The 26,705-nt window shown below is 37.0% G+C and overlaps 1 protein-coding gene across 10 annotated transcripts in view; it reads right to left on the reverse strand.

Annotated features, from left to right (window-relative positions):
• Positions 1–26,705, reverse strand: part of rapgef2b (Rap guanine nucleotide exchange factor 2b) — a 473,745-nt gene that overhangs the window by 57,228 nt on the left and 389,812 nt on the right. For all 10 annotated transcript variants that reach the window (XR_009816924.1, XM_061976533.1, XM_061976532.1 and 7 more), the window contains 2 exons: positions 26,004–26,111; positions 22,341–22,544 (listed from right to left, as the gene is read on the reverse strand). Coding sequence is in view for 9 of the 10 variants with exons in the window: in XM_061976533.1 (XP_061832517.1) it covers positions 22,341–22,544; positions 26,004–26,111 (312 nt within the window). In the remaining variant the exon portion in view is untranslated. The remainder of the gene's footprint in view (positions 1–22,340; positions 22,545–26,003; positions 26,112–26,705) is intronic.

Raw genomic sequence — 26,705 nt, forward strand, 5'->3', positions numbered from 1 at the left:
TTCCACCTTCAACATATTCCACATATCCTGGACATTCAAACTATCATTCATCCAAGTTCAAATAAATTCCAGGAATTCCCGTTTTTTTCAAACCCTTTGACGACTCCTTCCACATTTGAATTGTTCATTTTTCAAACCTCTAACTTTTCCACATTTTTCAAGTGATTCAAACCATTCCACCTTCAACATATTCCACATATCCTGGACATTCTAACTATTATTCATCCAAGTTAAAAAAAATTCCAGGAATTCCCGTTTTTTTCAAACCCTTTGACGACTCCTTCCACATTTGAATTGTTCATTTTTCAAACCTCTAACTTTTCCACATTTTTCAAGTGATTCAAACCATTTCACCTTCAACATATTCCACATATCCTGGAAATTCAAACTATCATTCATCCAAGTTCAAAAAAATTCCAGGAATTCCCGTTTTTTTCAAACCCTTTGACGACTCCTTCCACATTTGAATTGGCCATTTTTCAAACCTCTAACATTTCCTTATTTTTCAAGTGATTCAAACCATTCCACCTTCAACACATTCCACATATCCTGGACATTCAAACTATTATTCATCCAAGTTAAAAAAAATTCCAGGAATTCCCGTTTTTTTCAAACCCTTTGACGACTCCTTCCATATTTGAATTGTTCATTTTTCAAACCTCTAACTTTTCCACATTTTTCAAGTGATTCAAACCATTCCACCTTCAACACATTCCACATATCCTGGACATTTAAACTATCATTCATCCTAGTTCAAAAAAATTCCAGGAATTCCCGTTTTTTTCAAACCCTTTGACGACTCCTTCCACATTTGAATTGTTCATTTTTCAAACCTCTAACTTTTCCACATTTTTCAAGTGATTCAAACCATTCCACCTTCAACACATTCCACATATCCTGGACATTTAAACTATCATTCATCCTAGTTCAAAAAAATTCCAGGAATTCCCGTTTTTTTCAAACCCTTTGACGACTCCTTCCACATTTGAATTGTTCATTTTTCAAACCTCTAACTTTTCCACATTTTTCAAGTGATTCAAACCATTCCACCTTCAACACATTCCACATATCCTGGACATTCAAACTATCATTCATCCAAGTTCAAATAAATTCCAGGAATTCCCGTTTTTTTCAAACCCTTTGACGACTCCTTCCACATTTAAATTGGCCATTTTTCAAACCTCTAACATTTCCACATTTTTCAAGTGATTCAAACCATTCCACCTTCAACATATTCCACATATCCTGGACATTCAAACTATTATTCATCCAAGTTAAAAAAAATTCCAGGAATTCCCGTTTTTTTCAAACCCTTTGACGACTCCTTCCACATTTGAATTGGCCATTTTTCAAACCTCTAACATTTCCACATTTTTCAAGTGATTCAAACCATTCCACCTTCAACATATTCCACATATTTTGGACATTCAAACTATCATTCATCCAAGTTCAAATAAATTCCAGGAATTCCTGTTTTTTTCAAACCCTTTGAACGACTCCTTCCACATTTGAATTGGCCATTTTTCAAACCTCTGACATTTCCACATTTTTCAAGTGATTCAAACCATTCCACCTTCAACACATTCCACATATCCTGGACATTCAAACTATCATTCATCCAAGTTCAAAAAAATTCCAGGAATTCCCGTTTTTTTCAAACCCTTTGACGACTCCTTCCACATTTGAATTGGCCATTTTTCAAACCTCTAACATTTCCACATTTTTCAAGTGATTCAAACCATTCCACCTTCAACATATTCCACATATCCTGGACATTCAAACTATTATTCATCCAAGTTAAAAAAAATTCCAGGAATTCCCGTTTTTTTCAAACCCTTTGACGACTCCTTCCACATTTGAATTGTTCATTTTTCAAACCTCTAACTTTTCCACATTTTTCAAGTGATTCAAACCATTCCACCTTCAACACATTCCACATATCCTGGACATTCAAACTATCATTCATCCAAGTTAAAAAAAATTCCAGGAATTCCCGTTTTTTTCAAACCCTTTGAACGACTCCTTCCACATTTGAATTGGCCATTTTTCAAACCTCTAACATTTCCACATTTTTCAAGTGATTCAAACCATTCCACCTTCAACATATTCCACAAATCCTGGACATTCAAACTATCATTCATCCAAGTTAAAAAAAATTCCAGGAATTCCCGTTTTTTTCAAACCCTTTGACGACTCCTTCCACATTTGAATTGTTCATTTTTCAAACCTCTAACATTTCCACATTTTTCAAGTGATTCAAACCATTCCACCTTCAACATATTCCACATATCCTGGACATTCAAACTATCATTCATCCAAGTTCAAAATTTTTTCCAGAAATTCCCGTTTTTTTCAAACCCTTTGACGACTCCTTCCACATTTGAATTGTTCATTTTTCAAACCTCTAACATTTCCACATTTTTCAAGTGATTCAAACCATTCCACCTTCAACATATTCCACATATCCTGGACATTCAAACTATCATTCCTCCAAGTTCAAATAAATTCCAGGAATTCCCGTTTTTTTCAAACCCTTTGACGACTCCTTCCACATTTGAATTGGCCATTTTTCAAACCTCTAACTTTTCCACATTTTTCAAGTGATTCAAACCATTCCACCTTCAACACATTCCACATATCCTGGACATTCAAACTATCATTCATCCAAGTTAAAAAAAATTCCAGGAATTCCCGTTTTTTTCAAACCCTTTGAACGACTCCTTCCACATTTGAATTGGCCATTTTTCAAACCTCTAACATTTCCACATTTTTCAAGTGATTCAAACCATTCCACCTTCAACATATTCCACAAATCCTGGACATTCAAACTATCATTCATCCAAGTTAAAAAAAATTCCAGGAATTCCCGTTTTTTTCAAACCCTTTGACGACTCCTTCCACATTTGAATTGTTCATTTTTCAAACCTCTAACATTTCCACATTTTTCAAGTGATTCAAACCATTCCACCTTCAACATATTCCACATATCCTGGACATTCAAACTATCATTCATCCAAGTTCAAAATTTTTTCCAGAAATTCCCGTTTTTTTCAAACCCTTTGACGACTCCTTCCACATTTGAATTGTTCATTTTTCAAACCTCTAACATTTCCACATTTTTCAAGTGATTCAAACCATTCCACCTTCAACATATTCCACATATCCTGGACATTCAAACTATCATTCCTCCAAGTTCAAATAAATTCCAGGAATTCCCGTTTTTTTCAAACCCTTTGACGACTCCTTCCACATTTGAATTGGCCATTTTTCAAACCTCTGACATTTCCACATTTTTCAAGTGATTCAAACCATTCCACCTTCAACATATTCCACATATCCTGGACATTCAAACTATCATTCATCCAAGTTCAAATAAATTCCAGGAATTCCCGTTTTTTTCAAACCCTTTGACGACTCCTTCCACATTTGAATTGGCCATTTTTCAAACCTCTAACATTTCCACATTTTTCAAGTGATTCAAACCATTCCACCTTCAACATATTCCACATATCCTGGACATTCAAACTATCATTCATCCAAGTTCAAATAAATTCCAGGAATTCCCGTTTTTTTCAAACCCTTTGACGACTCCTTCCACATTTGAATTGGCTATTTTTCAAACCTCTGACATTTCCACATTTTTCAAGTGACTCAAACCATTCCACCTTCAACATATTCCACATATCCTGGACATTCAAACTATCATTCATCCAAGTTCAAATAAATTCCAGGAATTCCCGTTTTTTCAAACCCTTTGACGACTCCTTCCACATTTGAATTGGCCATTTTTCAAACCTCTAACATTTCCACATTTTTCAAGTGATTCAAACCATTCCACCTTCAACATATTCCACATATCCTGGACATTCAAACTATCATTCATCCAAGTTCAAAAAAATTCCAGGAATTCCCGTTTTTTTCAAACCCTTTGACGACTCCTTCCACATTTGAATTGGCCATTTTTCAAACCTCTAACATTTCCTTATTTTTCAAGTGATTCAAACCATTCCACCTTCAACACATTCCACATATCCTGGACATTCAAACTATTATTCATCCAAGTTCCAAAAAATTCCAGGAATTCCCGTTTTTTTCAAACCCTTTGACGACTCCTTCCACATTTGAATTGTTCATTTTTCAAACCTCTAACTTTTCCACATTTTTCAAGTGATTCAAACCATTCCACCTTCAACACATCCCACATATCCTGGACATTCAAACTATCATTCATCCAAGTTCAAAAAAATTCCAGGAATTCCCGTTTTTTTCAAACCCTTTGACGACTCCTTCCACATTTGAATTGGCCATTTTTCAAACCTCTGACATTTCCACATTTTTCGAGTGATTCAAACCATTCCACCTTCAACGTATTCCACATATCCTGGACATTCAAACTATCATTCATCCAAGTTCAAATAAATTCCAGGAATTCCCGTTTTTTTCAAACCCTTTGACGACTCCTTCCACATTTAAATTGGCCATTTTTCAAACCTCTAACATTTCCACATTTTTCAAGTGATTCAAACCATTCCACCTTCAACATATTCCACATATCCTGGACATTCAAACTATTATTCATCCAAGTTAAAAAAAATTCCAGGAATTCCCGTTTTTTTCAAACCCTTTGACGACTCCTTCCACATTTGAATTGGCCATTTTTCAAACCTCTAACATTTCCACATTTTTCAAGTGATTCAAACCATTCCACCTTCAACATATTCCACATATCCTGGACATTCTAACTATTATTCATCCAAGTTAAAAAAAATTCCAGGAATTCCCGTTTTTTTCAAACCCTTTGACGACTCCTTCCACATTTGAATTGTTCATTTTTCAAACCTCTAACTTTTCCACATTTTTCAAGTGATTCAAACCATTCCACCTTCAACACATTCCACATATCCTGGACATTCAAACTATCATTCATCCAAGTTCAAAAAATTTTCCAGAAATTCCTGTTTTTTTCAAACCCTTTGACGACTCCTTCCACATTTGAATTGGCCATTTTTCAAACCTCTAACATTTCCACATTTTTCAAGTGATTCAAACCATTCCACCTTCAACATATTCCACATATCCTGGACATTCAAACTATTATTCATCCAAGTTTTTAAAAATTCCAGGAATTCCCGTTTTTTTCAAACCCTTTGACGACTCCTTCCACATTTGAATTGGCCATTTTTCAAACCTCTAACATTTCCACATTTTTCAAGTGATTCAAACCATTCCACCTTCAACATATTCCACATATCCTGGACATTCAAACTATCATTCATCCAAGTTCAAAAAAATTCCAGGAATTCCCGTTTTTTTCAAACCCTTTGACGACTCCTTCCACATTTGAATTGGCCATTTTTCAAACCTCTAACATTTCCACATTTTTCAAGTGATTCAAACCATTTCATCTTCAACATATTCCACATATTTTGGACATTCAAACTATCATTCATCCAAGTTCAAATAAATTCCAGGAATTCCCGTTTTTTTCAAACCCTTTGAACGACTCCTTCCACATTTGAATTGGCCATTTTTCAAACCTCTGACATTTCCACATTTTTCAAGTGATTCAAACCATTCCACCTTCAACACATTCCACATATCCTGGACATTCAAACTATCATTCATCCAAGTTCAAAAAAATTCCAGGAATTCCCGTTTTTTTCAAACCCTTTGAACGACTCCTTCCACATTTGAATTGGCCATTTTTCAAACCTCTAACATTTCCACATTTTTCAAGTGATTCAAACCATTCCACCTTCAACATATTCCACATATCCTGGACATTCAAACTATCATTCATCCAAGTTCAAATAAATTCCAGGAATTCCCGTCTTTTTCAAACCCTTTGACGACTCCTTCCACATTTGAATTGGCCATTTTTCAAACCTCTAACATTTCCACATTTTTCAAGTGATTCAAACCATTCCACCTTCAACACATTCCACATATCCTGGACATTCAAACTATCATTCATCCAAGTTCAAAAAAATTCCAGGAATTCCCGTTTTTTTCAAACCCTTTGACGACTCCTTCCACATTTGAATTGGCCATTTTTCAAACCTCTAACATTTTCACATTTTTCAAGTGATTCAAACCATTCCACCTTCAACATATTCCACAAATCCTGGACATTCAAACTATCATTCATCCAAGTTCAAAAAAATTCCAGGAATTCCCGTTTTTTTCAAACCCTTTGACGACTCCTTCCACATTTGAATTGGCCATTTTTCAAACCTCTAACATTTCTACATTTTTCAAGTGATTCAAACCATTCCACCTTCAACATATTCCACAAATCCTGGACATTCAAACTATCATTCATCCAAGTTCAAAAAAATTCCAGGAATTCCCGTTTTTTTCAAACCCTTTGACGACTCCTTCCACATTTGAATTGGCCATTTTTCAAACCTCTAACATTTCCACATTTTTCAAGTGATTCAAACCATTCCACCTTCAACATATTCCACATATCCTGGACATTCTAACTATTATTCATCCAAGTTAAAAAAAATTCCAGGAATTCCCGTTTTTTTCAAACCCTTTGACGACTCCTTCCACATTTGAATTGGCCATTTTTCAAACCTCTAACATTTCCACATTTTTCAAGTGATTCAAACCATTCCACCTTCAACACATTCCACATATCCTGGACATTCAAACTATCATTCATCCAAGTTCAAAAAAATTCCAGGAATTCCCGTTTTTTTCAAACCCTTTGACGACTCCTTCCACATTTGAATTGGCCATTTTTCAAACCTCTAACATTTCCACATTTTTCAAGTGATTCAAACCATTCCACCTTCAACATATTCCACATATCCTGGACATTCTAACTATTATTCATCCAAGTTAAAAAAAATTCCAGGAATTCCCGTTTTTTTCAAACCCTTTGACGACTCCTTCCACATTTGAATTGTTCATTTTTCAAACCTCTAACTTTTCACATTTTTCAAGTGATTCAAACCATTTCACCTTCAACATATTCCACATATCCTGGACATTCAAACTATCATTCATCCAAGTTCAAAAAAATTCCAGGAATTCCCGTTTTTTTCAAACCCTTTGACGACTCCTTCCACATTTGAATTGGCCATTTTTCAAACCTCTAACATTTCCTTATTTTTCAAGTGATTCAAACCATTCCACCTTCAACACATTCCACATATCCTGGACATTCAAACTATTATTCATCCAAGTTAAAAAAAATTCCAGGAATTCCCGTTTTTTTCAAACCCTTTGACGACTCCTTCCACATTTGAATTGGCCATTTTTCAAACCTCTAACATTTCCACATTTTTCAAGTGATTAAACCATTCCACCTTCAACATATTCCACATATCCTGGACATTCAAACTATCATTCATCCAAGTTCAAATAAATTCCAGGAATTCCCGTTTTTTTCAAACCCTTTGACGACTCCTTCCACATTTGAATTGGCCATTTTTCAAACCTCTGACATTTCCAAATTTTTCAAGTGATTCAAACCATTCCACTTTCAACACATTCCACAAATCCTGGACATTCAAACTATCATTCATCCAAGTTCAAAAAAATTCCAGGAATTCCCGTTTTTTTTCAAACCCTTTGACGACTCCTTCCACATTTGAATTGTTCATTTTTCAAACCTCTGACATTTCCACATTTTTCAAGTGATTCAAACCATTCCACCTTCAACACATTCCACATATCCTGGACATTCAAACTATCATTCATCCAAGTTCAAATAAATTCCAGGAATTCCCGTTTTTTTCAAACCCTTTGAACGACTCCTTCCACATTTGAATTGGCCATTTTTCAAACCTCTGACATTTCCACATTTTTCAAGTGATTCAAACCATTCCACCTTCAACATATTCCACATATCCTGGACATTCAAACTATTATTCATCCAAGTTTTAAAAAATTCCAGGAATTCCCGTTTTTTTCAAACCCTTTGACAACTCCTTCCACATTTGAATTGGCCATTTTTCAAACCTCTAACATTTCCACATTTTTCAAGTGATTCAAACCATTCCACCTTCAACATATTCCACATATCCTGGACATTCAAACTATTATTCATCCAAGTTAAAAAAAATTCCAGAAATTCCCGTTTTTTTCAAACCCTTTGACGACTCCTTCCACATTTGAATTGTTCATTTTTCAAACCTCTAACTTTTCCACATTTTTCAAGTGATTCAAACCATTCCACTTTCAACACATTCCACAAATCCTGGACATTCAAACTATCATTCATCCAAGTTCAAATAAATTCCAGGAATTCCCGTTTTTTTTCAAACCCTTTGACGACTCCTTCCACATTTGAATTGTTCATTTTTCAAACCTCTAACTTTTCCACATTTTTCAAGTGATTCAAACCATTCCACCTTCAACACATTCCACATATCCTGGACATTCAAACTATCATTCATCCAAGTTCAAAAATTTTTCCAGAAATTCCTGTTTTTTTCAAACCCTTTGACGACTCCTTCCACATTTGAATTGGCCATTTTTCAAACCTCTAACATTTCCACATTTTTCAAGTGATTCAAACCATTCCACCTTCAACATATTCCACATATCCTGGACATTCAAACTATCATTCATCCAAGTTCAAAAAAATTCCAGGAATTCTCGTTTTTTTCAAACCCTTTGACGACTCCTTCCACATTTGAATTGGCCATTTTTCAAACCTCTGACATTTCCACATTTTTCAAGTGATTCAAACCATTCCACCTTCAACATATTCCACATATCCTGGACATTCAAACTATTATTCATCCAAGTTAAAAAAAATTCCAGGAATTCCCGTTTTTTTCAAACCCTTTGACGACTCCTTCCACATTTGAATTGGCCATTTTTCAAACCCCTAACATTTCCACATTTTTCAAGTGATTCAAACCATTCCACCTTCAACATATTCCACATATCCTGGACATTCAAACTATCATTCATCCAAGTTAAAAAAAATTCCAGGAATTCCCGTTTTTTTCAAACCCTTTGACGACTCCTTCCACATTTGAATTGGCCATTTTTCAAACCTCTAACATTTCCACATTTTTCAAGTGATTCAAACCATTCCACCTTCAACATATTCCACATATCCTGGACATTCAAACTATCATCCATCCAAGTTCAAATAAATTCCAGGAATTCCCGTTTTTTTCAAACCCTTTGACGACTCCTTCCACATTTGAATTGGCCATTTTTCAAACCTCTAACATTTCCACATTTTTCAAGTGATTCAAACCATTCCACCTTCAACACATTCCACATATCCTGGACATTCAAACTATGATTCATCCAAGTTAAAAAAAATTCCAGGAATTCCCGTTTTTTTCAAACCCTTTGACGACTCCTTCCACATTTGAATTGGCCATTTTTCAAACCTCTAACATTTCCACATTTTTCAAGTGATTCAAACCATTCCACCTTCAACACATTCCACATATCCTGGACATTCAAACTATCATTCATCCAAGTTCAAAAAAATTCCAGGAATTCCCGTTTTTTTCAAACCCTTTGACGACTCCTTCCACATTTGAATTGGCCATTTTTCAAACCTCTAACATTTCCACATTTTTCAAGTGATTCAAACCATTCCACCTTCAACATATTCCACATATCCTGGACATTCAAACTATTATTCATCCAAGTTAAAAAAAATTCCAGGAATTCCCGTTTTTTTCAAACCCTTTGACGACTCCTTCCACATTTGAATTGGCCATTTTTCAAACCTCTAACATTTCCACATTTTTCAAGTGATTCAAACCATTCCACCTTCAACATATTCCACATATCCTGGACATTCAAACTATCATTCATCCAAGTTAAAAAAAATTCCAGGAATTCCCGTTTTTTTCAAACCCTTTGACGACTCCTTCCACATTTGAATTGGCCATTTTTCAAACCTCTAACATTTCCACATTTTTCAAGTGATTCAAACCATTCCACCTTCAACATATTCCACATATCCTGGACATTCAAACTATTATTCATCCAAGTTAAAAAAAATTCCAGGAATTCCCGTTTTTTTCAAACCCTTTGACGACTCCTTCCACATTTGAATTGTTCATTTTTCAAACCTCTAACTTTTTCACATTTTTCAAGTGATTCAAACCATTCCACCTTCAACATATTCCACATATCCTGGACATTCAAACTATCATTCATCCAAGTTCAAAAAAATTCCAGGAATTCCCGTTTTTTTCAAACCCTTTGACGACTCCTTCCACATTTGAATTGTTCATTTTTCAAACCTCTAACTTTTCCACATTTTTCAAGTGATTCAAACCATTCCACCTTCAACACATTCCACATATCCTGGACATTCAAACTATCATTCATCCAAGTTCAAAAAATTTTCCAGAAATTCCTGTTTTTTTCAAACCCTTTGACGACTCCTTCCACATTTGAATTGGCCATTTTTCAAACCTCTAACATTTCCACATTTTTCAAGTGATTCAAACCATTCCACCTTCAACATATTCCACATATCCTGGACATTCAAACTATTATTCATCCAAGTTTTTAAAAATTCCAGGAATTCCCGTTTTTTTCAAACCCTTTGACGACTCCTTCCACATTTGAATTGGCCATTTTTCAAACCTCTAACATTTCCACATTTTTCAAGTGATTCAAACCATTCCACCTTCAACATATTCCACATATCCTGGACATTCAAACTATCATTCATCCAAGTTCAAAAAAATTCCAGGAATTCCCGTTTTTTTCAAACCCTTTGACGACTCCTTCCACATTTGAATTGGCCATTTTTCAAACCTCTGACATTTCCACATTTTTCAAGTGATTCAAACCATTCCACCTTCAACATATTCCACATATCCTGGACATTCAAACTATCATTCATCCAAGTTCAAATAAATTCCAGGAATTCCCGTTTTTTTCAAACCCTTTGACGACTCCTTCCACATTTGAATTGTTCATTTTTCAAACCTCTAACTTTTCCACATTTTTCAAGTGATTCAAACCATTCCACCTTCAACATATTCCACATATCCTGGACATTCTAACTATTATTCATCCAAGTTAAAAAAAATTCCAGGAATTCCCGTTTTTTTCAAACCCTTTGACGACTCCTTCCACATTTGAATTGGCCATTTTTCAAACCTCTAACTTTTCCACATTTTTCAAGTGATTCAAACCATTCCACCTTCAACATATTCCACATATCCTGGACATTCAAACTATCATTCATCCAAGTTCAAATAAATTCCAGGAATTCCCGTTTTTTTCAAACCCTTTGACGACTCCTTCCACATTTGAATTGTTCATTTTTCAAACCTCTAACTTTTCCACATTTTTCAAGTGATTCAAACCATTCCACCTTCAACATATTCCACATATCCTGGACATTCTAACTATTATTCATCCAAGTTAAAAAAAATTCCAGGAATTCCCGTTTTTTTCAAACCCTTTGACGACTCCTTCCACATTTGAATTGGCCATTTTTCAAACCTCTAACTTTTCCACATTTTTCAAGTGATTCAAACCATTCCACCTTCAACATATTCCACATATCCTGGACATTCAAACTATCATTCATCCAAGTTCAAATAAATTCCAGGAATTCCCGTTTTTTTCAAACCCTTTGACGACTCCTTCCACATTTGAATTGTTCATTTTTCAAACCTCTAACTTTTCCACATTTTTCAAGTGATTCAAACCATTCCACCTTCAACATATTCCACATATCCTGGACATTCTAACTATTATTCATCCAAGTTAAAAAAAATTCCAGGAATTCCCGTTTTTTTCAAACCCTTTGACGACTCCTTCCACATTTGAATTGGCCATTTTTCAAACCTCTGACATTTCCACATTTTTCAAGTGATTCAAACCATTCCACCTTCAACATATTCCACATATCCTGGACATTCAAACTATCATTCATCCAAGTTCAAATAAATTCCAGGAATTCCCGTTTTTTTCAAACCCTTTGAACGACTCCTTCCACATTTGAATTGGCCATTTTTCAAACCTCTGACATTTCCACATTTTTCAAGTGATTCAAACCATTCCACCTTCAACACATTCCACATATCCTGGACATTCAAACTATCATTCATCCAAGTTCAAAAAAATTCCAGGAATTCCCGTTTTTTTCAAACCCTTTGAACGACTCCTTCCACATTTGAATTGGCCATTTTTCAAACCTCTAACATTTCCACATTTTTCAAGTGATTCAAACCATTCCACCTTCAACACATTCCACAAATCCTGGACATTCAAACTATCATTCATCCAAGTTCAAATAAATTCCAGGAATTCCCGTTTTTTTCAAACCCTTTGACGACTCCTTCCACATTTGAATTGGCCATTTTTCAAACCTCTAACATTTCCACATTTTTCAAGTGATTCAAACCATTCCACCTTCAACATATTCCACATATCCTGGACATTCAAACTATCATTCATCCAAGTTCAAATAAATTCCAGGAATTCCCGTTTTTTTCAAACCCTTTGACGACTCCTTCCACATTTGAATTGGCCATTTTTCAAACCTCTAACATTTCCACATTTTTCAAGTGATTCAAACCATTCCACCTTCAACACATTCCACATATCCTGGACATTCAAACTATCATTCATCCAAGTTCAAATAAATTCCAGGAATTCCCGTTTTTTTCAAACCCTTTGACGACTCCTTCCACATTTGAATTGGCCATTTTTCAAACCTCTAACATTTCCACATTTTTCAAGTGATTCAAACCATTCCACCTTCAACATATTCCACATATCCTGGACATTCAAACTATTATTCATCCAAGTTCAAATAAATTCCAGGAATTCCCGTTTTTTTCAAACCCTTTGACGACTCCTTCCACATTTGAATTGGCCATTTTTCAAACCTCTAACATTTCCACATTTTTCAAGTGATTCAAACCATTCCACTTTCAACACATTCCACAAATCCTGGACATTCAAACTATCATTCATCCAAGTTAAAAAAAATTCCAGGAATTCCCGTTTTTTTCAAACCCTTTGACGACTCCTTCCACATTTGAATTGGCCATTTTTCAAACCTCTAACATTTCCACATTTTTCAAGTGATTCAAACCATTCCACTTTCAACACATTCCACAAATCCTGGACATTCAAACTATCATTCATCCAAGTTCCAAAAAATTCCAGGAATTCCCTTTTTTTTTCAAACCCTTTGACGACTCCTTCCACATTTGAATTGGCCATTTTTCAAACCTCTAACATTTCCACATTTTTCAAGTGATTCAAACCATTCCACTTTCAACACATTCCACATATCCTGGACATTCAAACTATCATTCATCCAAGTTAAAAAAAATTCCAGGAATTCCCGTTTTTTTTCAAACCCTTTGACGACTCCTTCCACATTGTTCAACCCACTTCAAGCGTTCCACCGTCAAATCATTCCTCTTAATTTAGGATAAAAAACAAAGTTGTTTTTTTGAACTGAAAAAATTCCCGGTTTTCCCGTAATATCCCAGGAATTACGTAATACCATTTCTCAATTAAAAAAGGTTACTACTTCAACATTTCTCGAACGATTTGAAAAATTCCAACACTCGTTCAGACCATTCCCATTTTTTATAACATTTTCAAGAAAATTCCCGCTTTTCCCAAAATTCCCATTGAAAAGAATGGGACATTCTTCTAAGTTCCACAACTCCCACATTTTTTATCCGATTTAAACCGTTCCAACTTCAAAATATTCAGCTTGTTCAGGAATTGCGTGCTCCCTTTCAACATCTAGAAAAAAATAATTCCTCGGATTTCCTAGAATTCCCAGTCTTTAGGGACATTTTCCCCATTCAAAATGAATTATACATTTTTCAAACTTCAACACATTCCACTCATCCCGGACATTCAAACTAACAATTTCCCAAGTTCCAAACCTAATTCTGTTTTCCCGGGAAATTCAAACTCTTCAACATTCAAACTAGTCCAACATTCTTCCATTCATACTACATCCTGTCAGCATTTCACTTCAACTTCAGCATTGGAGCATTCAGGAATTGTCTCATTTAGATAGTTTTTTATTTTACAATGTATAACAATTGTAGATTAAGAAACTTCAATATTATATTTTACTTGACCGTAAAAAAAACCCCCAAAATGGATTGGCCTACTTACAGTATTTAGATAAGGAAGAAAAAATAATTCTTTAAATTGTAGACAACACAATTTAAAAATAAAAACAATGAAATTAAAAAATATTTATATATTGGAATCATTTATTGATTATTATTAAAGTAACTAATTTTAGTATTTATATTTCTGAAACTACATTTACAATCAGGAAAAACATTTCAAATTGTAGATGACACAATTTGGAAATAAAACATTTAACAAAAATATTTCCCATTTGTTGATTATTACCCAAGTAATTAATTATAACAGCAGATTAAAACACAAACCCCGTTTCCATATGAGTTGGGAAATTGTGTTAGATGTAAATATAAACGGAATACAATGATTTGCAAATCCTTTTCAACCCATATTCAGTTGAATATGCTACAAAGACAACATATTTGATGTTCAAACTCATTAACTAAAGCCAAAGTAGTTGGGAAAGGGCATGTTCACCACTGTGTTACATGGCCTTTCCTTTTAACAACACTCAGTAAGCGTTTGGGAACTGAGGAGACACATTTTTGAAGCTTCTCAGGTGGAATTCTTTCCCATTCTTGCTTGATGTACAGCTTAAGTTGTTCAACAGTCCGGGGGTCTCCCTTGTGCTATTTTAGGCTTCATAATGCGCCACACATTTTCAATGGGAGACAGGTCTGGACTGCAGGCGGGCCAGGAAAGTACCCGCACGCTTTTACTATGAAGCCACGTTGATGTAACACCTGGCTTGCTGAAATAAGCAGGGGCGTCCATGGTAACGTTGCTTGGATGGCAACATATGTTGCTCCAAAAGCTGTATGTACCTTTCAGCATTAATGGTGCCTTCACAGATGTGTAAGTTACCCATGTCTTGGCCACTAATACACCCCCATACCATCACACATGCTGCCTTTTACACTTTGCGCAATCCGGATGGTTCTTTTCCTCTTTGGTCCGGAGGACACGACGTCCACAGTTTCCAAAAACTCTTTGAAATGTGGACTTGTCAGACCACAGAACACTTTTCCACTTTGTATCAGTCCATCTTAGATGAGCTCAGGCCCAGCGAAGCCGACGGCGTTTCTGGGTGTTGTTGATAAACGGTTTTCGCCTTGCATAGGAGAGTTTTAACTTGCACTTACAGATGTAGCGACCAACTGTTGTTACTGACAGTGGGTTTCTGAAGTGTTCCTGAGCCCATGTGGTGATATCCTTTACACACTGATGTTGGTTTTTTATGCAATACCGCCTGAGGGCTCAAAGGTGTGTAATATCATGGCTTACGTGCAGTGATTTCTCCAGATCCTCTGAACCCTTTGATGATATTACGGAGCGTAGATGGTGAAATCCCTAAATTCCTTGCAATAGCTGCTTGAGAAAGGTTTTTCTTAAACTGTTCAACAATTGCAGGGGATGTTTGGGTGTTACAGGGGACTTAAACAGCTGCAGGGGATGTTTGGGTGTTGCAGGGGATGTTTTGGTGTTGCAGGAGACTTAAACAGCTGCAGGGGATGTTTGGGTGATGCAGGGGATGTTTAGGTGTTGCAGGGGATGTTTGGGTGTTGCAGGGGATGTTTGGGTGCTGCAGGGGATGTTTGGGTGTTGCAGGGGATGTTTGGGTGTTGCAGGAGACTTAAACAGCTGCAGGGGATGTTTGGTTGTTGCAGGGGATGTTTGGGTGTTGCAGGAGACTTAAACAGCTGCAGGGGATGTTTGGGTGTTGCAGGGGATGTTTAGGTGTTGCAGGGGATGTTTAGTTGTTGCAGGGGATGTTTGGGTGTTACAGGGGACTTAAACAGCTGCAGGGGATGTTTGGGTGTTGCAGGGGATGTTTGGGTGTTGCAGGGGACTTAAACAGCTGCAGGGGATGTTTGAGTGTTGCAGGGGATGTTTGGGTGTTGCAGGGGATGTTTGGGTGTTGCAGGGGATGTTTAGGTGTTGCAGGGGATGTTTGGGTGCTGCAGGGGATGTTTGGGTGTTGCAGGGGACTTAAACAGCTGCAGGGGATGTTTGGATGTTGCAGGGGATGTTTAGGTGTTGCAGTGGATGTTTGGGTGCTGCAGGGGATGTTTGGGTGCTGCAGGGGATGTTTGGGTGCTGCAGGGGATGTTTGTTGCAGGGGATGTTTGGGTGTTGCAGGGGACCTAAACAGCTGCAGGGGATGTTTGGGTGTTGCAGGGGATGTTTGGGTGTTGCAGGGGATGTTTGGGTGTTGCAGGGGACTTAAACAGCGGCAGGGGATGTTTGGGTGTTGCAGGGGATGTTTGGGTGTTGCAGGGGATGTTTGGGTGTTGCAGGGGACTTAAACAGCTGCAGGGGATGTTTGGATGTTGCAGGGGATGTTTAGGTGTTGCAGTGGATGTTTGGGTGCTGCAGGGGATGTTTGGGTGCTGCAGGGGATGTTTGGGTGCTGCAGGGGATGTTTGTTGCAGGGGATGTTTGTTGCAGGGGATGTTTGGGTGTTGCAGGGGACTTAAACAGCTGCAGGGGATGTTTGGGTGTTGCAGGGGATGTTTGGGTGTTGCAGGGGATGTTTGGGTGTTGCAGGGGACTTAAACAGCTGCAGGGGATGTTTGGGTGTTGCAGGGGATGTTTGGGTGTTGCAGGGGACTTAAACAGCTGCAGGGGATGTTTGGATGTTGCAGGGGATGTTTAGGTGTTGCAGTGGATGTTTGGGTGCTGCAGGGGATGTTTGGGTGCTGCAGGGGATGTTTGTTGCAGGGGATGTTTGTTGCAGGGGATGTTTGGGTGTTGCAGGGGACTTAAACAGCTGCAGGGGATGTTTGGGTGTTGCAGGGGATGTTTGGGTGTTGCAGGGGATGTTTGGGTGTTGCAGGGGACTTAAACAGCTGCAGGGGATGTTTGGGTGTTGCAGGGGATGTTTGGGTGTTGCAGGGGATGTTTGGGTGTTGCAGGGGACTTAAACAGCTGCAGGGGATGTTTGGGTGTTGCAGGGGATGTTTGGGTGTTGCAGGGGATGTTTGGGTGTTGCAGGGGACTTAAACAGCTGCAGGGGATGTTTGGATGTTGCAGGGGATGTTTAGGTGTTGCAGTGGATGTTTGGGTGCTGCAGGGGATGTTTGGGTGCTGCAGGGGATGTTTGTTGCAGGGGATGTTTGTTGCAGGGGATGTTTGGGTGTTGCAGGGGACTTAAACAGCTGCAGGGGATGTTTGGGTGTTGCAGGGGATGTTTGGGTGTTGCAGGGGATGTTTGGGTGTTGCAGGGGACTTAAACAGCTGCAGGGGATGTTTGGGTGTTGCAGGGGATGTTTGGGTGTTGCAGGGGATGTTTGGGTGTTGCAGGGGACTTAAACAGCTGCAGGGGATGTTTGGATGTTGCAGGGGATGTTTAGGTGTTGCAGTGGATGTTTGGGTGCTGCAGGGGATGTTTGGGTGCTGCAGGGGATGTTTGTTGCAGGGGATGTTTGTTGCAGGGGATGTTTGGGTGTTGCAGGGGACTTAAACAGCTGCAGGGGATGTTTGGGTGTTGCAGGGGATGTTTGGGTGTTGCAGGGGATGTTTGGGTGTTGCAGGGGACTTAAACAGCTGCAGGGGATGTTTGGGTGTTGCAGGGGATGTTTGGGTGTTGCAGGGGATGTTTGGGTGTTGCAGGGGACTTAAACAGCTGCAAGGGATGTTTGGGTGTTGCAGGGGATTTAAACAGCTGCAGGGGATGTTTGGGTGTTGCAGGGGATGTTTGGGTGTTGCAGGGGATGTTTGGGTGTTGCAGGGGACTTAAACAGCTGCAGGGGATGTTTGGGTGTTGCAGGGGATGTTTGGGTGTTGCAGGGGATGTTTGGGTGTTGCAGGGGACTTAAACAGCTGCAGGGGATGTTTGGGTGTTGCAGGGGATGTTTGGGTGTTGCAGGGGATGTTTGGGTGTTGCAGGGGACTTAAACAGCTGCAGGGGATGTTTGGATGTTGCAGGGGATGTTTAGGTGTTGCAGTGGATGTTTGGGTGCTGCAGGGGATGTTTGGGTGCTGCAGGGGATGTTTGTTGCAGGGGATGTTTGTTGCAGGGGATGTTTGGGTGTTGCAGGGGACTTAAACAGCTGCAGGGGATGTTTGGGTGTTGCAGGGGATGTTTGGGTGTTGCAGGGGATGTTTGGGTGTTGCAGGGGACTTAAACAGCTGCAGGGGATGTTTGGGTGTTGCAGGGGATGTTTGGGTGTTGCAGGGGATGTTTGGGTGTTGCAGGGGACTTAAACAGCTGCAGGGGATGTTTGGATGTTGCAGGGGATGTTTAGGTGTTGCAGTGGATGTTTGGGTGCTGCAGGGGATGTTTGGGTGCTGCAGGGGATGTTTGTTGCAGGGGATGTTTGTTGCAGGGGATGTTTGGGTGTTGCAGGGGACTTAAACAGCTGCAGGGGATGTTTGGGTGTTGCAGGGGATGTTTGGGTGTTGCAGGGGATGTTTGGGTGTTGCAGGGGACTTAAACAGCTGCAGGGGATGTTTGGGTGTTGCAGGGGATGTTTGGGTGTTGCAGGGGATGTTTGGGTGTTGCAGGGGACTTAAACAGCTGCAAGGGATGTTTGGGTGTTGCAGGGGATGTTTGGGTGTTGCAGGGGATGTTTGGGTGTTGCAGGGGATGTTCGGGTGCTGCAGGGGATGTTTGGGTGTTGCAGGGGACTTAAACAGCTGCAGGGGATGTTTGGGTGTTGCAGGGGATGTTTGGATGTTTCAGGGGATGTTTAGGTGTTGCAGGGGATGTTTGGGTGTTGCAGGGGATGTTTGGGTGTTGCAGGGGATGTTTGGGTGTTGCAGGGGACTTAAACAGCTGCAGGAGGTGTTTGGGTGTTGCAGGGGATGTTTGGGTTTTGCAGGGGATGTTTGGGTGCTGCAGGGGATGTGTGGGTGCTGCAGGGGATGTTTGGGTGTTGCAGGGGACTTAAACAGCTGCAGGGGATGTTTGGGTGTTGCAGGAGACTTAAACAGGTGCAGGGGATGTTTGGGTGTTGCAGGGGATGTTTAGGTGTTGCAGGGGATGTTTGGGTGCTGCAGGGGATGTTTGGGTGTTGCAGGGGATGTTTGGGTGTTGCAGGGGATGTTTGGGTGTTGCAGGGGATGTTTGGGTGTTGCAGGGGATGTTTGGGTGCTGCAGGGGATGTTTGGGTGTTGCAGGGGATGTTTGGGTGCTGCAGGGGACTTAAACAGCTGCAGGGGATGTTTGGGTGTAGCAGGGGATGTTTGGGTGTTGCAGGGGATGTTTGGGTGCTGCAGGGGATGTTTGGGTGTTGCAGGGGACTTAACGCGCATTCAGACACACTCTTGATGCTTTTCCAGGATTAAGGAGACTTTGGAGCTCAGAAGAGCGCCGAGTGTGAAAGCGGTTGTGAAGGTTTGCGAGGTGGAAGCCAACAAGCCTGCAGCCGCTGGCAACAACGCCAACGCTGGTGCTTCCAAAGAAGTGCTCAGCTCCACGACTAATGTCAACCTAATTCCAATCCCTGCGGACCAAGGGTGTCCTTACTTTTGACAGTTAGGGTTGGAGGATTTAACAGCAGAAGACATATTTTGTACACTGAGGAAGATGCTTATGTAGGTTAATTCCAACACAACACATCTTATCTTTGTGTAATATCTCATCATTCATTGTGTGAATGCTCCAAAACATTCACACATGCAAAATGCATCCATTTATTCTACTTCTTCTTCGTGCTCTACCTTCCACATTTCTCATCCGAATCAAAGCATTCCAACTTCAAACTGTTCAGCCTATTTGGGAATCACAGGCTTTTCCTTGACAAATTCCCAGATTTCCAGGACATTTTTCCCATTCAAAATGAATTGGCCATTTTTCAAACTTCCACCATTTCCACATTTTTAAACCGATTCAAACCATTTCACCTTCAACACATTTCACCATCCTGGAATTTCAAACTACCTTTTTTTCCAAGTTTGAAAAAAATTCCAGGATTTTCCAGAATTCCTGGTTTTCCAAAGCCCTATTTCCACCCTTTTTTCTGGCGACTACTCCTTCCAAATGTTTCAACCCATTTCAACCTTCCACCGTCAAAACATTCCTCTTCATCCATCCATCTCACTGTCCCTTTATTCAAAGTGTCCACCATGGATGCCCGAGCTTTCAGCCGCTCTTTGGAACTCTTTACCACCAGACCTTCGCAACTGAGATTCAATATCCCTCTTCAAATCAAGACTCAAAACACGCCTATTCCTGACTGCTTATTTATTCTAATCATCTTTTCTTCTCTCTTTGTTGTTGTTTTTTTTTATCCAATTTGATTTTATTGTTGTGATTTTGTACGTTGTCCTTGAGTGCCCAGAAAGGCGCCTTATAAATAAAATGTATTATTATTATTATTATTATTAATCAGGATAAAAACAATATTGTTTTTTTTTTAACTGAAAACATTCCCGGTTTTCCCGAAATTCCAGGACTTCCGTAAATTCCAACACCAATGGGTGCTTGTATTATCTTTAACCACCTTTAACTTATTAACAATATTAACTATATGTGTTAAACATGCTTGTATTATCTTTAAACACCTTTAACTTGTTAACAATATTAACTATATGTATTAAACATGCTTGTATTATCTTTAAACACCTTTAACTTATTAACAATATTAACTATATGTGTTAAACATGCTTGTATTATCTTTAAACACCTTTAACTTATTAACAATATTAACTATATGTGTTAAACATGCTTGTATTATCTTTAAACACCTTTAACTTATTAACAATATTAACTATATGTGTTAAACATGCTTGTATTATCTTTAAACACCTTTAACTTGTTAACAATATTAACTATATGTGTTAAACATGCTTGCATTATCTTTAAACACATTTAACTTGTTAACAATATTAACTATATGTGTTAAACATGCTTGTATTATCTTTAAACACCTTTAACTTATTAACAATATTAACTATATGTGTTAAACATGCTTGCATTATCTTTAAACACATTTAACTTGTTAACAATATTAACTATATGTGTTAAACATGCTTGTATTATCTTTAAACACCTTTAACTTGTTAACAATATTAACTATATGTGTTAAACATGCTTGCATTATCTTTAAACACCTTTAACTTGTTAACAATATTAACTATATGTGTTAAACATGCTTGCATTATCTTTAAACACCTTTAACTTATTAACAATATTAACTATATGTGTTAAACATGCTTGTATTATCTTTAAACACCTTTAACTTGTTAACAATATTAACTATATGTGTTAAACATGCTTGTATTATCTTTAAACACCTTTAACTTGTTAACAATATTAACTATATGTGTTAAACCTTTAACTTGTTAACAATATTAACTATATGTGTTAAACATGCTTGTATTATCTTTAAACACCTTTAACTTGTTAACAATATTAACTATATGTGTTAAACATGCTTGTATTATCTTTAAACACCTTTAACTTGTTAACAATATTAACTATATGTGTTAAACCTTTAACTTGTTAACAATATTAACTATATGTGTTAAACATGCTTGTATTATCTTTAAACACCTTTAACTTGTTAACAATATTAACTATATGTGTTAAACATGCTTGCATTATCTTTAAACACCTTTAACTTGTTAACAATATTAACTATATGTGTTAAACATGCTTGCATTATCTTTAAACACCTTTAACTTGTTAACAATATTAACTATATGTGTTAAACATGCTTGTATTATCTTTAAACACCTTTAACTTGTTAACAATATTAACTATATGTGTTAAACCTTTAACTTGTTAACAATATTAACTATATGTGTTAAACATGCTTGTATTATCTTTAAACACCTTTAACTTGTTAACAATATTAACTATATGTGTTAAACATGCTTGTATTATCTTTAAACACCTTTAACTTGTTAACAATATTAACTATATGTGTTAAACATGCTTGCATTATCTTTAAACACCTTTAACTTGTTAACAATATTAACTATATGTGTTAAACATGCTTGCATTATCTTTAAACACCTTTAACTTGTTAACAATATTAACTATATGTGTTAAACATGCTTGCATTATCTTTAAACACCTTTAACTTGTTAACAATATTAACTATATGTGTTAAACATGCTTGTATTATCATTAAACACCTTTAACTTGTTAACAATATTAACTATATGTGTTAAACATGCTTGCATTATCATTAAACACCTTTACCTCATTTGTGTTCTTCAAATATGCAGAGGGTGAGAAAGTAAGAAATGCGTGCTAAGAATGGGCCACAAGCCCAACTCTGGACACATGTGGACATTCCTACCTGATCCCCCCGTTTAAGGCCGACCTCTGCTGCCTTGCTCCCGGGCTCCACGGCGTCGATGAATATGCGGAAGCCTTTCTCCTGTCCACCAAGGAGGCTGAAAGCCAGCTGTGCCTCTCTGGAGGGCTTGGTCAGCGTCACCAGCCGCGGCTTGGCCTTAGCAGCGCACGCTATGTTTAACAGTCGGAGGTGGCCGCACATCTTCTGTAAAAACAGTCAAAGGAGAGCACGTTTGGTTTAACCGGAGAAATCACTGCAGATGTTTTGAAAGGGCCAGCTAGCTCTCGCTAACTGATAGCCTGGCCATTTACACCGACTTTGCTTTTTAATACATTTTTAAACACAAATGCTAACAATGCTAACAGCTAGCATGGATACATTGTGATAATATGTAGTACATATGTACATAGTGTCTATGTAACTCTTTTACTTTCTTTTTTAGTCAAGAAAATGGTTTTAATTTATTTATCTTGTTATTTTTCCTTTTTTTAAAGTACCTTATCTTCACTATACCTGGTTGTCCAAATTAGGCATAATAATGTGTTAATTCCACAACTGTATGTATCGGTTGACTAATTAGATGACCATAGTAACTAATTAGATTACATAGTAACTAATTAGATTACATTGTAACTAACTTGATTATATAGTAACTAATTAGAGGACCATAGTAACTAATTACATTACCATAGTAACTAATTAGATTACCATAATAACTAATTAGATTACCATAATAACTAATTAGATGACTATAGGAACTAATTAGATGACCATAGGAACTAATTAGATGACCATAGTAACTCATTACATTACCATAGTAACTAATTAGATGACCATAGTAACTAATTAGATGACCATTGTAACTAATTCGATGAGCATAGTAACTAATTAGATGAGCAAAGTAACTCATTAGATGACCATAGTAACTAATTAGATGACCATAGTAACTAATTACATTACCATAGTAACTAATTACATTACCATAGGAACTAATTAGATGACCATAGTAACTAATTAGATGACCATAGTAACTAATTACATTACCATAGTAACTAATTAGATGACCATAGTAACGAATTAGATGAGCATAGTAACTAATTACATTACCATAGTAACTAAATACATTACCATAGTAACTAATTAGATGACCATAGTAACTAATTACATGACCATAGTAACTAATTAGATGACCATAGTAATCAATTAGACCATAGTAACTAATTAGATGACCATAGTAACTAATTAGATGACCATAGTAACTAATTAGATGACCATAGTAATCAATTAGACCATAGTAACTAATTAGATGACCATAGTAACCAATTAGATGACCATAGTAATCAATTAGATGACCATAGTAACTAATTAGATGACCATAGTAACTAATTAGATGACCATAGTAACTAACTAGATGAGCATAGTAACTAATTAGATGACCATAGTAACTAATTAGATGACCATAGTAACTCATTACATGACCATAGTAACTCATTAGATGACCATAGTAACTCATTAGATGACCACAGTAACTAATTATATTACCATAATAACTAATTATATTACCATAATAACTAATTAGATGACCATAGGAACTAATTAGATTACCTTGTAACTAATTAGATGACCATAGTAACTAATTGCATTACCATAGTAACTAATTAGATGACCATAGTAACTCATTAGATGACCATAGTAACTAATTAAATTACCATTGTAACTAATTAGATGAGCATAGTAACAAATTAGATGACCATAGTAACTAGTTACATTACCATAGTAACTAATTAGATGACCATAGTAACTAATTAGATGACCATAGTAACCAATTAGATGACCATAGTAATCAATTAGACCATAGTAACTAATTAGATGACCATAGTAACCAATTAGATGACCATAGTAATCAATTAGATGACCATAGTAACTAATTAGATGACCATAGTAACTAATTAGATGACCATAGTAACTATTTAGATGACCATAGTAACTTATTAGATGAGCATAGTAAATAATTATATGACCATAGTAATCAATTAAATGACCATAGTAACCAATTAGATGACCATAGTAATCAATTAGACCATAGTAACTAATTAGATGACCATAGTAACCAATTAGATGACCATAGTAATCAATTAGATGACCATAGTAACTAATTAGATGACCATAGTAACTAATTAGATGACCATAGTAACTAATTAGATTACATAGTAACTAATTAGATGACCATAGTAACTAATTAGATGACCATAGTAACTAACTAGATGAGCATAGTAACTAATTAGATGACCATAGTAACTAATTAGATGACCATAGTAACTCATTACATGACCATAGTAACTCATTAGATGACCATAGTAACTAATTAGATGACCATAGTAACTAATTAGATTACATAGTAACTAATTAGATGACCATAGTAACTAATTAGATGAGCATAGTAACTCATTAGATGACCATAGTAACTAATTAGATGACCATAGTAACTAATTAGATGACCATAGTAACTAATTAGATGAGCATAGTAACTAATTAGATGACCATAGTAACTAATTAGATGACCATAGTAACTAATTAGATGACCATAGTAACTAATTAGATGACCATAGTAACTAATTAGATGACCATAGTAACTAATTAGATGACTATAGTAACTAATTAGATTACCATTGTAACTAATTAGATGAGCATAGTAACAAATTAGATGACCATAGTAACTAGTTACATTACCATAGTAACTAATTACATTACCATAGTAACTAATTAGATGACCATAGTAACTAATTAGATGACCATAGTAACCAATTAGATGACCATAGTAATCAATTAGACCATAGTAACAAATTAGATGACCATAGTAACCAATTAGATGACCATAGTAATCAATTAGATGACCATAGTAACTAATTAGATGACCATAGTAACTAATTAGATGACCATAGTAACTAACTAGATGAGCATAGTAACTAATTAGATGACCATAGTAACTAATTAGATGACCATAGTAACTCATTACATGACCATAGTAACTCATTAGATGACCATAGTAACTAATTAGATGACCATAGTAACTAATTAGATGACCATAGTAACTAATTACAAGACCATAGTAACTCATTACATGACCATAGTAACTCATTAGATGACCATAGTAACTCATTATATTACCATAGTAACTAATTAGATGACCATAGTAACTAATTATATTACCATAGTAACTCATTAGATGACCATAGTAACTAATTAGATGACCATAGTAGCTAATTAGATGAGCATAGTAACTAATTAGATGACCATAGTAACTAATTAGATGACCATAGTAACTAATTAGATGACCATAGTAACTAATTAGATGAGCATAGTAACTAGTATATCATGCAAAAGTGCAGATTCCAAGCATGTAAAGACTTAGTATAGTTAAAGTCATTAAAAACATGAATGCACATCATAATGGCAGCTACACTTTACATCTTAAACATCTAAATAAATGATTTGGGAATGTTTGGGGGGCCAGATTGAAAAGCTCAACGGGCCGCATGTGGCCCCCGGGGCCTTCATTTGCCCAGGTCTGCAATAAATGGTTGCTAAAGTGCTAAATGTTGAGCAACATGTTGAAGTGCTTCACTTGACATGATTGTATTTGGTTGTGTTGATGAAACGTACTTCTCTCTCCAGGTTGTTTTCAAACTCTTCCAGAAAGTGAGTCATTGCAAGGTCGCCCTCAAAGTCATTGAAGTGATTGTTCACCCACAGCAGCACCACTCGTGTGACCTGCAGACAAGACAAGATGATCATTAAATAAATGATCACTAATAACCATTTGTAGGATGTTTTATTCAATAAATAATAATGTTTACATGTTTCTGTTAAATCAATTGTATGTTTTTATGTGTTTTTTTTTTCACAGATGTGTAAGTTACCCATGTCTTGGCCACTAACATGCTGGCTTTTACACTTTGACCCTAGAACAATCCGGATGGTTCTTTTCCTCTTTGGTCCGGAGGACGCAACGTCCGCAGTTTCCAAAAATTAAACTAAATGTGGACTTGTCAGACCATAGAACACTTTTATACTTAGCATGAGTCCATCTTAGATGAGCTCGAGCCCAGCGAAGCCGGCGACGTTTCTGGGTGTTGTTGATAAATGGCTTTTGCTTTGCATAGGAGAGTTTTAACTTGCACTTAGAGATGTAGCGACCAACTGTAGTTACTGACAGTGGTTTTATGAAGTGTTCCTGAGCCCATGTGGTGATATCCTTTACACACCGATGTTCGCTTTTTGATGCAGTACGGCCTGAGGGATTCAATGTTTCGTGGAGTGATTTCTCCAGATTCTCTGAACCTTTTGATGGTATTACAGACTTTA

The sequence above is a fragment of the Nerophis lumbriciformis genome, linkage group LG16, assembly GCF_033978685.3.
Source record: "Nerophis lumbriciformis linkage group LG16, RoL_Nlum_v2.1, whole genome shotgun sequence".
Classification (NCBI taxonomy): domain Eukaryota; kingdom Metazoa; phylum Chordata; class Actinopteri; order Syngnathiformes; family Syngnathidae; genus Nerophis; species Nerophis lumbriciformis.